The following is a 14,248-nucleotide window of genomic DNA, read 5'->3' on the forward strand; positions in this document are numbered from 1 at the left end:
TTTTTATTGTGTCCAAGTCCTGATGCACACATTTGTATCTGTTTATAACACATCTTTTTAATACGAATATCACAGTCCAAATAAATGCACACACACAGCTTTATACCATTCTTCCAACCTTACCAGAATGATTCTCTACCGAAACGCCATTTCAGACATGCATGGAGAAAAAGATTTACAATATGTAAAGAGACACAAAGTAAGTTTGCAATTTATTCAGAATAAACCTTAAAATAACTTAGGAATGTTAAGATGATGCAGAAGTCATAATGTTCATGATGTTCTTGTGTCTTACAATGTGTTTAGTCTGGATTGAATTAAGGGCTGAAAGTTTAATTTGAGTAGCAGCTACACTTTAATAAATTACGAATAATAAATTGTCTCATTTAGAACAACTTAACCAGACCTGTCTTAAAACATTGCCCTAAAGAAATGTTAAAGAAATGCTTTCCTCCCACAGAACCGTAGGAGTTTACCATTTAGGTAAACGTGTAATCCCAGACCTTTTACATTTATTTGTATATTATTAAAAAGGCATTGTGAGAGCTCTGGGATTCAAGCATTTCATTGTTATTCGCTCTACATGAGTCTTTCGCACCACCGGCCTCTCTTTGGAGTCGGCTGAGCTCTTTTTGTTGAGGTTGAAGGCACTTGCAATGTTGAGTCATTTTGCTTGGCAGGAGAAGTGGTAGTTCTTACAGCTCGTCTTTCTCCTCTCCCTCACAGATACATGCTGCCCTCTGGCTGTTCATGAACGGCCTGCAGCCCAGAGTCCATACCGTGTTGTACATGGTGTCTGCAAATGCCTCGCAAGCTGAGAGAGAGAGAGAGAGAGAGAGAGAGAGAGAGAGAGGGAGAGGGGAGTGGCAATTTATACTGTCATTAATAATTCTCAAGTACACAAAAAAGCTATGAGAAGTCAGAGAGCAAGATAAGACGTCAGAGTGTACAAAGTGCAATAGAATGTCAGCATGCAAAGGAACCGTTTCCTTATCTGTAACAGCGTCCATATCGGACGCTCTACAGTTTGCTCCTGTGAGACTCCTATCTTGTTTACTTCAGGCAAGCACAAATGTGAATGTAAGAGTAATGGATATGTGATTAGAAGCACTTCTCACCTTCAACCTTTGACACAAAGCCCAAGCTCTTCTTTAGATCCCCGCAGATGCTGTGGAGGCACCAGCGGAACTTGGTGTCGCAACGGTACTTGTTGGAACCGCACGTGTCGTAGCACATGTCCAGTTGGTTACAGCACTTGGTCATGGCTGGGATGCCCATGTCGAGCTGTGTGTGGTAGAGCATTATGTAGAATTAGTGCATACTGGGAAGTATCAGGTATATTGATGATATGTTCTTGAAAAAGGAGCTCCTTGGTGGTGTGGATATTTGAGTGTCATAGCTTTCTAGCGAGGTTTTACTTTTTTGGTAAGAAACAGAGGTTCTCTCTTTCTTTATTTAACCAGGTGAGTCAGTTGAGAACCAGTTCTCATTTACAATGACGACCTCAGAATTCAGCCATTTCTTTGGTTCTTCTTCCATAGGAAGAACCAAAGAAATGGCTGAATTGGATGAAACCAAGAAGACCCCATTTACCAATTGCTTCCTATCCCAGGTGTAAATTTCTCTTCATAACTTAAGATACTTGGCTGTACTGTATCATGGGTGGTACCATCAGGGGAGCATGATTTATACCTTTAGTATCTTTTCCCTAGGAAAGTGTGTGTGTTGTAGCTTTTATTAGTGTTTGGAGTATTAAGTAAGATCTAATTACATATGATTAATTAGAGGATTTCCAGATAAAATATACATACTAAAAGTCCTGTTGATGGTATCACCCCAGCAGCAAGAAAAAGTGTAGTTTGGTATTGTTATTTTTCAGTGTAATTGTGTTGACCTATGCTCTTTCGAACCCTAAAACTAAATGTGTTTCCCTTTCTTTATTTATCCACCAAACCCTAAACAAAACCCTTTTCTACCTGGTTGAAACAACCACCACATGTATTCAGAGCTACAGTATGTAGTGAAAATGTTAACACGTGGGTGTTAGTTTGTTAGTTATGTTTCAGAAGACACATACACTATCCGGTACCTGGAAACCAAGCAAAGACGAGGTGCAGCCATTGGGTTCAGGCATCTGGAAACCTGGACGAGCTTGCGGAGCTTTACCTGTCAATCAACAAATATGCCTGTGTTGTTATCTCACATGCAAGAGAAAGCAGAGTGATACTGTCCATAACGTTGCTCTTTCATGGACTATATATATATATATATATATATATATATATATATATATATATATATATATATAGTCTATCAATCAAAGGGTTTCATTTATAAAGCTAGGAGGAACTTTTCTTAAGCATTACTAACAAACTCTGTCTATCACTGCTAAAGCGTGTATTCCCAAAGAAGGACAAAAGTTTCAGTACTTCAGTAATTAATAAAGACTTGAGCGATGATCTTGAGCATTGTCTGCATAAATCTGATATTATCTGCTTTGTTATATAACAGTGCTGCTCTCATTCTGATAAAGATAATACTATGAAGCAATAGTTTTGTAAGACTTAGCAAACATTTCCAGTTAAATGCTAAATGGCTCTCCAGTGTTAGTTTTAATGAACCAACACACCAGCATTGATCAAGTCAATCTGAACAGCAAAACCAGGCTTTGGCCACTTACTTCTCTTCAGAATAACTTTCGATGGTGTCCATGGCCAAGAGTTATGTGTTCGGTACAAAGTAAAGCCGAGGCACTCTCTAGAATCACGTCACAGCTCTGTCAACATCAACATTTAGCTTGGCTTGCTTACCAAATCTACAGCGGTACTGGCACACTCCATCACGGCCTCCCATAAGCTCCAGCAGCGAGTCAAAATACCCATTGACGGCTTGAAAGCTGCCTCTGATGGAGCCCAAGCCCCATTCGGATTCGTCGTCGGCGTCCTGGGTAGAGCTGGCGGCAGCTTGAGCTGTTTCAGCCTCGGGGACTGTGTTCACGTTTAACTCTTCAGCTGCTGCGGCCTCGGGAGCTGACGGAAGCTCCTCGGCAGAAGCAGAAGGGATGAGGGTGGCAGCCAGGCCTGTGGAGAGGCAGAGCAGGAGAACGAGGGCACAGTGAGAGACCATGGTGAAGCCTTGTATGGAATAAGTGTCTGTGGTGTGAAAGAGTGAAACAGCCTGCCACTGATAGTGCTTCATGGACAGGACTTTGAGCCCTGATTAGATCAAGCAGACAGCGAGGCACTGACTCGTGCTAAGGTCAAAGGGCACAGTAGTATCATGCTAGGCGAGAGAGCATGTTTCAAGCCACAAACTCCCTGTAATCTATATTACTTTCATCTGTCTTTTTTTTTTTTTTTAGCTGTGAATAAAGTAGTCATAGACTCAATAACTTTAAGCAGAAAACGTTTATTTGTACTTTTTGTAAACCACAGTAAATACTACCACATATCAAAACAATTTAAACTGCAAATGTTTGTAGGTTGCATTCTGAAATATAGTTTCAGTCATTGGGTTGGGCGATTTATTGTAAGCCATTGGCAAGGTTCTGGGTACATCTAGTGGTTAAACAGATGAACAGCATAAACATACAATCACTGCAAGTCAGCACACAGCCAATGGGCAGCCTGTATGGAACTGGCATCAGTAGCTGATTCCAAAAGTACATGCAGTATGCTTTGTGTCTGACTGATAAACCATAGACTTTGTCGTCTACTGACAGATTTATACACTCTCTCGTTAGTCCAAAAGTTATTTGCTTCAGTCTTTTACTCCCCTTCAGCTTAGCAGAGTCTGAGTCAATCACACAATATGGTGACAAACCCTGTTCCTCAGAAGACGACATATCCTCATGACCTAGATTCAACCCTGTATAATTTTAAATGTCCTTAGGTAAAAACTATGGCATGAATTATTTTTTTGTATTTTCCTCATAGGACCTTAAGTTCTCAATTAAGCAGAAGGAGACAAAAAAATTCTTCTTGGTCTTATTTACTTATTTTAATTTATTTATTGAGGAAAAGTATCTTCATCCAGTTTTTTTCTAATTGGCTTTTGTAGCAGACAATAAAAAAAAAAGAGATCACAATATATTATATGAGTAATATAAAAAATATAAGAATGAGGACTCTGAAATATGTTAATGTGCACAAGGACGCCGGCGTCACCCCGCATCGTTATTTTCCTTACTGATCAGTAACGATGCGGGGTGACGCCCGTGTCCTCTTCAATTACATCATATTGATGCTGGTGTGTTTAATGCTGTGTGTTTTAAGAGGCTGGTGATGTTGACTCTGGCTTGTGCATTTAACACCAGTGACAATGAATAAACATCAGTGATGTAAATTTAAACAACATCAGAATCATGAATGGACAAACACGACGGAACATTTTACTGGTCTGAAAGTGACCTTTATTTGAGAATCGTCCATCTATGAAGACTTTATATGGTGTTATGAACTAAACGATTGGAAGAAGATTATAAAATGTTATTTCATAGTAAGGACAGATGTATGAAGGATCCTAAATCCAGATATTTTATTTGAATTATGCTTCAAATTAGGATAGCAGGAAAGAGGACAATAGTTTCTCACACATCGGTAATGACCAGCCACTTCCTGTCCTGTGAAACTGTGAAACTCAAAGCAAGACCTCTCTGTTTAGATGACCATCATTAAAGGGCTCAAATATTTTTACAAGGCAGCTCATTCTTGAGTGTCCTAATCATGTCCATTCAGTGTGGTCCATATCTCCTCCCAAACCTGCCTGTAAAAGAGACAAATCAAAGTGTTGTCCTGCTGGAGCATGAATGGTGCTATAAATATTGATTCTAATGCTGTGAAATGTTGACTGTTAAACAGTACATACACTGTTGTCTCCTCGCTGACTTTTGCTTTTCTCAGGATCGCTGAAATGTTTTGTTCGAGATCCTTTAAAGGAAGGAAAAGACTTTATTCCTTCTGACGACACGTTAAACAGGGTGTTGGATTTTTATATGCGTGTTTATATGCGTTTATTTACATAAGCATGTTTGTGGTTACCTTAATGGTTCTCTGAAGAAGCACATTTGAAGCAGCAAGGTTCAGGATTTCATCCTAGAGACAGAAAAAGACAAACGTACAGTTGAGAACGTAAAAGCTCCCAATGTGATACTCTTAACTGAGTGTAAAACGGACAGTACTTCTGAGTCTCTGATGCAGTTCTCAAGAGCGCTGGTGGTAACAGTGGACACCATGGTCTCTCTGATGTCTTTCTGAAGCATCTGCACCTCAGCCCACACTTTCCACACCTGCTGTCTTTTAGCCTCCACCTGACTGACGGAGGAAAGTGCACACGGGTTCACACCCGAGAACACAACCTCATCACACTGACCCACCGGCTCGTAGCTTTCTAAAAAAAAAAAAAAAAAAACAACAATCCACAGACATTAAATGTACAATTTTAGAAACGCACATTAACTTGTTTTTATGTGATGTGTTAATAAATATTAATGTGCTGTACATATAGTAAATTTTATGATTATGGTTGATGTACTGGAAAATAGAAACATCTGAGAAAATCCTAGTGACTATGTCGTAGCTAGCTGTGTGCGATGCTCAGTTGTAACTGCTTGCCATACACACAGTCTGTGTGACATTAAAATATGGTGAGTGTGGTGAATGCTGAATGATGTGCTCGGGGTTATGGGTAAAAATCTGTAATTGTGCTTTGTACCATTTCCCTTCTGGTCTACCAGAGCGTCTTCACACTCTATTTGGACTCTGAAGGAGAAAAAAAAAAAATATATATATATATATATATAACATTTATTACTTGTTTTGAGCAACATGTAAAATGAAATCAAAAGGAATTTACAATAATACCTGTCGTTTTCCTCTAGAGCTCTCCTGGCTTCCTGTTCCAGTGATAACACTTGGCTTGCTACTTTCTTTAACTCTGTTGCTTCTGTGGAGACTCCGAATGAGGTAGACGCAGACTAAACACAAGGTCGTGAAGTTACACTTAGGATTAGATTTGTGTGTAAGCCTAAACCTAACTGTAACTTCAGTAACCTAAAGCAAGATGAAGCCAGGTTCTTCATGGGGACCAGCCTGATGCCAAAACTGTCAATTGTTCTTATTCTTATGAGAACATTTAGTCCACGCCAAGATATAAACACTTGACTCACACACACACACACGTCATCTGATGATTGATGAATGAGGGCTGATTTGACATCTGTCTTAATCATCAGCGTTGTGCCAAATGACCTTAAATTACTAAGCAGGTGGAAATCTAAATTACATCCTTGACATATAAATGTATTTTATAGAAATAATCTCAATATTTAATCAAATCTAACCAAGAAAATGGTGTCATGATCCTTTACTAGCAGATTGTTATTTATACATTTTGCTGTTTGGCCTTTTACAAACTGTTGTTTTTTTCTACCCGAGATTTGAAGTGTAAAGCTCTCACCTTATCCCAGAGCAGTGACTGGGAGAAAAGGAGTGACTTCAAGTACAAATCATACTCTGTCTGTATACAACAGGTCACAAACAGCAGTTAATACTTAATAAAAGTCATCTTAAATTAATTAAGGTTATGAATCTAATGACAGATGGATAATTTCTATAACATTTACGTAACTAATACGTGTGTAAATCACTGGAAAATAAATCCAGTGAGATTTACTCATTAGTCAAAGATGTGGGTGTATGATGTGTGTATGACGCGTGTATGACGCGTGTCTGTGTCTGTGTGTGTATTAACAAGGCATTATAGAGTCTCACCTTGATTTCTCGGAGGAGACTGCCGAATGCAGGTGAGCCGTCACACACATCATTAAAGACATCACTAAATACTGCGAGGCGCTTTCTGCAGGGACCTCCGCTGGCAGGAAGTTTCCTCAGTACCTAACACACACACACACACACACACACATTAACAATTTCCTGTGTCGGAAATGTGTATTAGTCTCTTGCTGTCCTCTGAGATGACTAAGTAGACTGTAATTTGTCTGCGTTCTGAAGCACAGACATTCGCCGTGCCTGGAACACATCAGTCAAGCTCATGAGATTCACAATGGCCCTAATATGGCTTCAGAGTTAAAAACAATTTCATACATTTTTATGTATGAAAGGTTTCTGCATTGAAGTTGGACCTCGGTTATTTTTCAATAACTTGCTTAAAATTACTAAATGAAGTTAATTTATTTCACTGTTTACTTGGAACGGTCCAATAAACGAAATAAGACTTAAACAGACTCTCAAGTCAGTTTACTGTGAGAGGTCATGTTCATGAGTCAAATGGGCCAGGAAAGCATTTCACAAGGCTTAAACTAAGGAAAATATTGGCCTTTCAAAGAGCTGGTGAAAGGGATTAAAAGATATCCCTGTTTAAGGAATTCAGAAAAGAAGAACCGTGGATACTTCCAAGGAAATAAAGACCAATAACTAAAAAAAACTGCCAGAGAGATTTGAAAAAAATCCATTACAATCATCAGGAGAGTTGGAGAAAAGTCCTTAGAGGCAAGAGGAACAATCCATCCATTCCAACATTCCAATTTATATAAGCATCTGATCGTTGGTCCTGTTATATAACTTGCATTAACAACATGTCAAAAGTAAAGTAATGTACTCTTTAGCTAGAATTCTGACCTGTTGAAGCCTGCGCTCATGTCGCTTTGCTGCTTCTATACCACTCAGACACTTCCTGGTGGTCACAGCTTTTATCCTTAAAACCCGCATGTCAGTGTGCAGCCTCCGATGCTGTTGATCGCGCCGTGCAAGCCCAGCTTTGTGTGAGTGTGTGAACCTGAGGCTGTCCTGTTCCATCATGTCAGACACTGTACAACTGTTTTCCTGGATTGCTTTTCTCAGCTTAGCTAACTCTGTCATGTCCTGAACTCCTGTCAACGATTCTTCACTGGGACATTCTGGTCTTTCCTGGATTCTAGGGATATGTAGCATGGTGCCTATGGTGAGACTGTGCAGGGCATCAGATGTTTCTTCCACATTAGCTTCCATTTGGCTCCTTTCCCGAACGCGAGACAGGCCCACGTCTTTACATTTGGGTTTGCTCAATATTGCCTTGCGTGGCCTGCAGTTAAGGGATCTATGAACGAGTTTGTTAGGACCCAGGTGACCTGAGCAGTAGGTCTGGATGTCGGCTTTGTGTGCTTTTTCCACACTATGAAGAACTTCCTTCAACTGCCGCTGCATGTCTGAGCGCCTCAGAGTTTGGCTGCCTGATACAGACATGGCTAAAGCTGACAAAGAGAATTCATCATTTCACTGGATCATCTTCAACACAGCTCTGACACAACAGTCTGTATTGCAATGGTAAGAGTAAATAATTGATGGTTTTTATCAGATGTACCTACCTCTTTAATTCAGCTTGTAGCTTTTTCTACACACATTGTGTGTTAATAATCATTTAATCCATTTTCTGGTTCTGATCACAGGACCATAGGCTGTTAACTAGATGGATAAAAGCATAAAAAGGTGGTCAAAACACTAGCAACAATGCAGATACGCCGTCACTGATGTTCTGAATGATCCAACAAGCAAATAATATCTGGTCTGTGGTGGTTAATTGGTGCTTTCTTTCTGCAGGATGGAGAGCAGACAGATCACACAGTATTTGTACACCATATAGATTTTGCTGATAAACTGACCTATGAAGGTGGAGGTGGGTGAATTGATCTGTCTGTCTATAAATCTTATTGTATTTCATTCAAGGGACAAACCATGCGTCTTTGTATTTCCTCTACTGTCCAAATTGGATGTGATTAGAAGAGCATAGTGTCGAATGACCTGTCCTGTGATGGATCTGCATCCAATCCCGATCGTGTCCCTATAACCTAGAATTTATTAATATTTAACTTCAATTAAAATCGTTTTTTTTTTCCATTTAAAACTTCCTAATAAACCAAATGAGAATTTGTGTATACAATAGTCTTCATATAAGGAAACCTCTGTAATAACTTTGCAGTCTCAAAACTTTTTTGTTTTTACGGTACAGTATTTAACCAGTGTTTTATGTCTTAAAAACAATCAAAAAACATGTATAATGTAGTAAAGATACAGCTTGTTTACTCGCCTTGCCTCCAGCTATGCGTCCATCACATGCACTACCTGGTTGTTTCTAACACAGGTTGCTATGACAGCGCGTTCCGAGCTCTTATTGGTTACCTTTGAATCACGTGGTGAAAGTCAGAAACGAAATTATTTATTTGTTGAAATGTTTATATTTATTTACTAATTTTTTTATTATTATTATTATTATTATTATTTCAATGATTTATATACTACATTTAGAATCTCGTTATTTAAAATGATTTGTCGTTAGAGCTTAATTGTACGTCAGTTATATTATTCTTGTGTTGATTGGTTGTATAGGCTCGCGCACAGGTGCAGTCACGTGGGCTTTGATAGCAGCAGGTGTGCGTTAATTGAGTCATTTGAGTCTTAATAGTGTATCGTAAAATAATAATAATAATAATAATAATAATAATAATAATAATAATATATCGTTGACCTAGCGTTTCTGTGGTGGAACTTTAAGTGATTTAAAGATGAAACTTCTAAAAGGTAAGGAGTTTATTTTGTATTTTATATTAGGGTTTTTCCTTTAATATTAGCTTTGTTGTGGCATGTAGTTTAATGGGCCAGGCTGATGTTTGTTTACAGTTGATGTCATATGTTTGTTTTAATCAACAGTGCGTCTCTTTCAAAGCGGTAAAATCTAATTTTCAACCATTCAGGTATTTCTGAGCTACATTTTTTTTATATTGGGTCTCCATTTATACGAATAGTGCCAGTAAGGGGCCGTCTAAAAAGTGCAAAACGTAGACATCTACTTAAAGAGTCTGTAGTCCTACCCTCAATCATTAGTACTTGTAGTATTAGAATAGTTATGTTTGTGAACTAATTATAGTACAATATTATATTTTGTGTGTATGCATAAGTTAAAATGTCTTTCAAGTAAAGATTGCAGAAGTTAAAGAAGTAAAGAGATGTGTGATAAAAACCAAATACAAAAAAAAATTATGGTCAAACTGCTAGATTGCATATTGAATGAAATGATTTGCTTGATGTTAAATTATTATTTTCAAAATATATCTTTTTAATACTTAAAAAAATGTTAACCATTAGGATGATCAGTGTCTTAAAATATTTGTATTTTTAGTTTAATTTGTACTCTGTTTCTGTGATATTGCACGTTTTCATACTTATTCAACAGTAGGTCATATACAGTAACCTACAAGGTACTACAGTCCCGAATTTTACGTAAGTTGCCTGTGGCGTTTTTTTTTTTACGGTCCCTTACTGACTCCTCTATAGCCTCAAAAGTTTGACATTTCTGTAGGTTCATATGAGCAATGAAATGCATATGTTTCAAAAACCAGTTGTGCAACAAGAAGCAAAGCAGAAAAAAAAACACCTACTTAACATTTGTATAATTTGTAATGCTCTAAAACTAGTTTTACAATAGTGTGCACCTCGTCTATAAAATATGACTGTGTTTTATGGACAGTTGTATCAGGTTTGTGGTTACTAGTTGTTGCCTGTTAGTTTAATAGTTCAAGCCCAAGAGTCTGGCCCTACTTTGAAGTGCAAAAACACTTGCTGTGTCCCAAACGGAGTCGAATAATAGACAGGTAGGAGTTTAGTTTGAAAATGGGGTTACAGTAAGTGTTTTTATTCTCTGCTCTATTAGAAGAAGAAAAAAAAAAGAGGACAAGTGTGATCTACAGTCATTTTTCCAAAGAGTTGCTGGACATTTATATGGTGCCATTAAATTAGACATCAGTAATTCTGTGACAATGTTTTTGGTGATTCGCATTATTAAGTGAAATGAGTCAATTGAAAGTACCAGATTGAAAGAAATTATTGATCCACGAAGGATTTTAGCTTTAAAAGATATGGTTTCTTAAAGAGGTTGAGGTCATTTGTCAAGGCGGATGACGATAAAAGATGAGGCTTTGTGCAAAATCTAAGTTCTCTCATGAGCAGAGCAGTTGGAACAATCTGGTTTTCATGTCTGAAAAATTCGTCCCCGTTCCTTGACGTGTACATTGTGGAGAAGAGAGTGCTCTTCAGGGATGAAATTTGGTATGAATTTCTAGATGACCTCTTGCTTAAGGACTTCTGGAACAAAGACATGTTATTCTTGGGGATTATGTCAGTGACTTGTGTTGAACACTTCACAAATCCCAAAGTCTTGTATTGGCCTTGGTCAATGCTCTTGATAGTCTAGACGGACGTCACTGCCTCTATTGTTATGACTTGGTTTGTGTCAAGTGCTTTCAATTCTTGGCTGTCTTCAGTAAAGGGGCTTCCCATGTCTTAAAATACAACCAGCACTGACATCTTGAGCAAACTGAGACTGTGTAGAGGCTGCCTGGTTAGGTTCGGTTAGGTACTGTACAGTAAGACAGTGTTTATTAGAGAAAGTAATTGGGCAAAGCAACATTTAGCAACCCACAAGTCATGCAGTATTTGTTGTTTAAATTTATTTGTTGGGATTTATTTGTTGTGTCAAATGTTAATAGCCATTTTCGATCATTTTGAGGCGTAAGCAATTAGAAAGCAACAAAAATTGTGTAACAGTGTTTAAGGCTATTGCACGTTGGAAGAATTTGGCTTCTAGGATGCAGAATTCCACTTATCCCCATATAGTGGTTTTATTTTTCTTTTGTTCCTGTTGATAGAGTAATCTGATATTGTTGCAAGTGATCATAACCTTAGTGACTTGAGCAAGGCAAGCAGGTTGGTTGGGTGTAGCTGGAACAGTGTCATATCTTTTGTAATTCTGCTAACCATAATGTTGAAAATCTGATGTTTTGTTGAAACTAGGCAACCTCCGTCATGCTTTGTAAGGTTATTCCATTAGTAATGACTGTGACCATGGGATTATGATCTAGTACTCTCATCCTGCAAAGAAATGTATTCCTTGAAACCAGATTTCCTGACTAGCAGAAATGAAGAGAAGAAACTGTAACTTGTCCATCTTGGTATTCAGGCTTGAAAATGGTTTAGATCTTAATCCATCTGTATTTGCTCTGGTGGATTCCATGTTGTTTTGTTGACTTTGACACAGATATGTTTACTTCATGGAAGATGTTCTTGAGATGATCAACTGTTGGGAAGAGGTTATTATTTGCCAGGGAAAGACATCTATCTACTCTTGTTTTCCCTAGTCTCCTGGGCCTTTTTTGGCACTGCTGTCTTGCTGTTTAAGAACGTACCAAATAGCTGATTGGCTTATTTTAATTTTTCAGCCTAATGATGACTTCATACTGAGAGTTAACAGCAACATTTTCCAAATGTAAACGCCACACTTGACCATCTGGCAATGGAACGGCTTAGCAGTCAGTTGTCTAATTAATTTTTTTTCTTAAGTGTCAGAGAGCATGCAAAAAAGGGCTCTAATTCCTGCACTGTTTATCTGAATTGGATGTAAAAATACAAGATGTTTAAAATACATTAATTATTTCATATAAAACACCAGTGTGCTATGGTAGACAGCTATAATAACAATAACTGATGGAATTGTATGATGCTGTATCATTTATGCTATAGATCGTGTCTTCCTGTAATAAAGCCAGATTGATCTGGGTAAGTAGAGATGACAGTCTTTATTATGGACGTTAATGCTTTGCTATCGGTGTTGAGTCCTAAAATTGGGTAGAGACTTGTACAAAGAGTTTGGAAAAACTGGTTAAGACAGTATTCACATGTGATGGGATAGATGCTGCTTTTTTTTAAATTATTTGTTGTGCTACATTAGTTCTGATAGATTAGTGAAATTGTCTGATTTGTGTCCAGTAATTTGTACTTAGACAGTCTTTTAAGTGTACTTTATATATTTCTTTGCTCAGTGTTTAATATGGGAAATGATCTGGTATTCAATCCTTTTTTTTAATCTATATTTGTGTCCATAATCTGACGTGTATGTATAGCTATTGGGTCAAGGATAAGGTTTCAATTTGCATCTTTAATTATCAATAATAATACTATAATATTTTAAGGAAAAAAAAAACGTTGATCTTGGTTAAGTTAATTTTTTGGGTATTATATGTTATATATGTTCTGAAATGGAGTTTTTGAACCAATTGGGAGGTTTTGGTTGGGTCTGTGGAACTTCTTTTTCTTCTTCTTGTGTGTGGAGTATGAGAGAATTGTTCTCTCGCTACTGCTTTTGCTGTTTTCCCAGAGACAAGTGGGTGAGATTTTTAGGAAATCGTTGGTTTTGCTTTCAAGGATTGGTGAACTGATGAGAGGAAAATGTGGACGAATTTTCTCGTCGGAAGTTGCTCATATAAAGCTTCATCTGATGAGTGCCACTGTCTTAGGTGGTGTTGAAGATCAGTCTTATTTGTGTTTAAATCCCTGTTGATGAAATGTGTGATGACAGGAATTTGAGTCATATATGTCAAGTGAAATGTAGGATTTGCTGATTAGACAGATTATTAATGATGTATAATAGTTTAGATTGAAATGCTAAGTTCATTCAGAGCTGATGGTTTCATTGTTTTTATTAATGGTTGCATATCTACTAGTGCTCTTATGTGGCCAGCTGATTGAAATGTTAATGTGCACATGGTGGGGAAAATCTATAGTAGTATAAATGTTCAGTAATTTCAAAACAATTAGGAAGGGATGAGGGGTAAGATAGTAAAGCTACAGGTTTGTATCTTATATCCCATGTTCCATGCTGATTCTCATTGTTGGACCTGTGTGTAGTTCATGTAGTATTTCTATCAGTGAAACAATTCCAACATTGCTTGAACAGATTGAACAGGGGATACAGTACATCTTGCCATTCATCTGTTTGCAGTGGAACTGGTCACTGAGGCCATTTCCTTTCGTTCCATATGTGGGATGATGGGTCTGGGTCAATTTTGTGGTCTGGCTCAGAGAATGCTGTGGACGCACGCTGTGGAATCTCGTACTGAATAACTGCCTCAGCTTAGAAGCTTTAGTTTGTGTTGCATAAAAAGTTTGACAAGATATTTCAGGCTGTCACTGTAGCTTTTCAGGTATTCCTGTTAATTTGTCTCTCGTGCTTGTTTTTTTTATATCTCTAATGAAAGAACTGACTGACTTGTATAGAGTTTCCACGTGTGTGATACAGTTCATTATGCTAAGTGAAGTCGAGGCTAAGTCTTTATTTTCCTGTTTTAATATCCTGAAGAAGTATGTAAGTATTGTATGATTATTGATTCTAGTACACTGACCTTTAAGGCTGTTTTTCTTTTTTC

General features: G+C 37.8%; 2 protein-coding genes across 4 annotated transcripts; both read right to left on the reverse strand.

Moving 5' to 3' along the window:
* Positions 1–312: 312 nt before the first annotated feature.
* pla2g12b (phospholipase A2, group XIIB) lies at positions 313–3,213 on the reverse strand. 2 transcript variants are annotated; one of them, XM_060871830.1, is made up of 4 exons: positions 2,811–3,213; positions 2,090–2,166; positions 1,119–1,284; positions 313–814 (listed from the first exon to the last, which is right to left on the reverse strand). In XM_060871830.1, the coding sequence occupies exons 1-4, from the start codon at positions 3,196–3,198 to the stop codon at positions 696–698; spliced, it is 750 nt and encodes a 249-aa protein (XP_060727813.1). In that variant the 5' UTR covers positions 3,199–3,213; the 3' UTR covers positions 313–695. The 2 variants fall into 2 exon arrangements, with proteins under 2 accessions (XP_060727813.1, XP_060727812.1); XM_060871829.1 differs by having other exon boundaries at positions 2,078–2,166.
* A 1,029-nt stretch (positions 3,214–4,242) lies between these two features.
* Positions 4,243–8,382, reverse strand: LOC132846632 (uncharacterized protein C6orf118-like). Of its 2 annotated transcripts, none has more exons than XM_060871324.1 (9): positions 8,363–8,382; positions 7,638–8,248; positions 6,771–6,893; positions 6,457–6,516; positions 5,862–5,974; positions 5,713–5,759; positions 5,180–5,388; positions 5,040–5,093; positions 4,243–4,928 (listed from the first exon to the last, which is right to left on the reverse strand). In XM_060871324.1, exons 2-9 carry the CDS (start codon positions 8,238–8,240, stop codon positions 4,719–4,721), a joined length of 1,419 nt encoding a protein of 472 aa, XP_060727307.1. In that variant the 5' UTR covers positions 8,241–8,248; positions 8,363–8,382; the 3' UTR covers positions 4,243–4,718. The 2 variants fall into 2 exon arrangements, with proteins under 2 accessions (XP_060727307.1, XP_060727308.1); XM_060871325.1 differs by having other exon boundaries at positions 4,243–4,764; positions 4,867–4,928; positions 7,638–8,376.
* Between the last annotated feature and the right edge of the window lie 5,866 nt (positions 8,383–14,248).

The sequence above is a fragment of the Tachysurus vachellii genome, chromosome 6 (genome assembly GCF_030014155.1).
Source record: "Tachysurus vachellii isolate PV-2020 chromosome 6, HZAU_Pvac_v1, whole genome shotgun sequence".
NCBI lineage: Eukaryota > Metazoa > Chordata > Actinopteri > Siluriformes > Bagridae > Tachysurus > Tachysurus vachellii.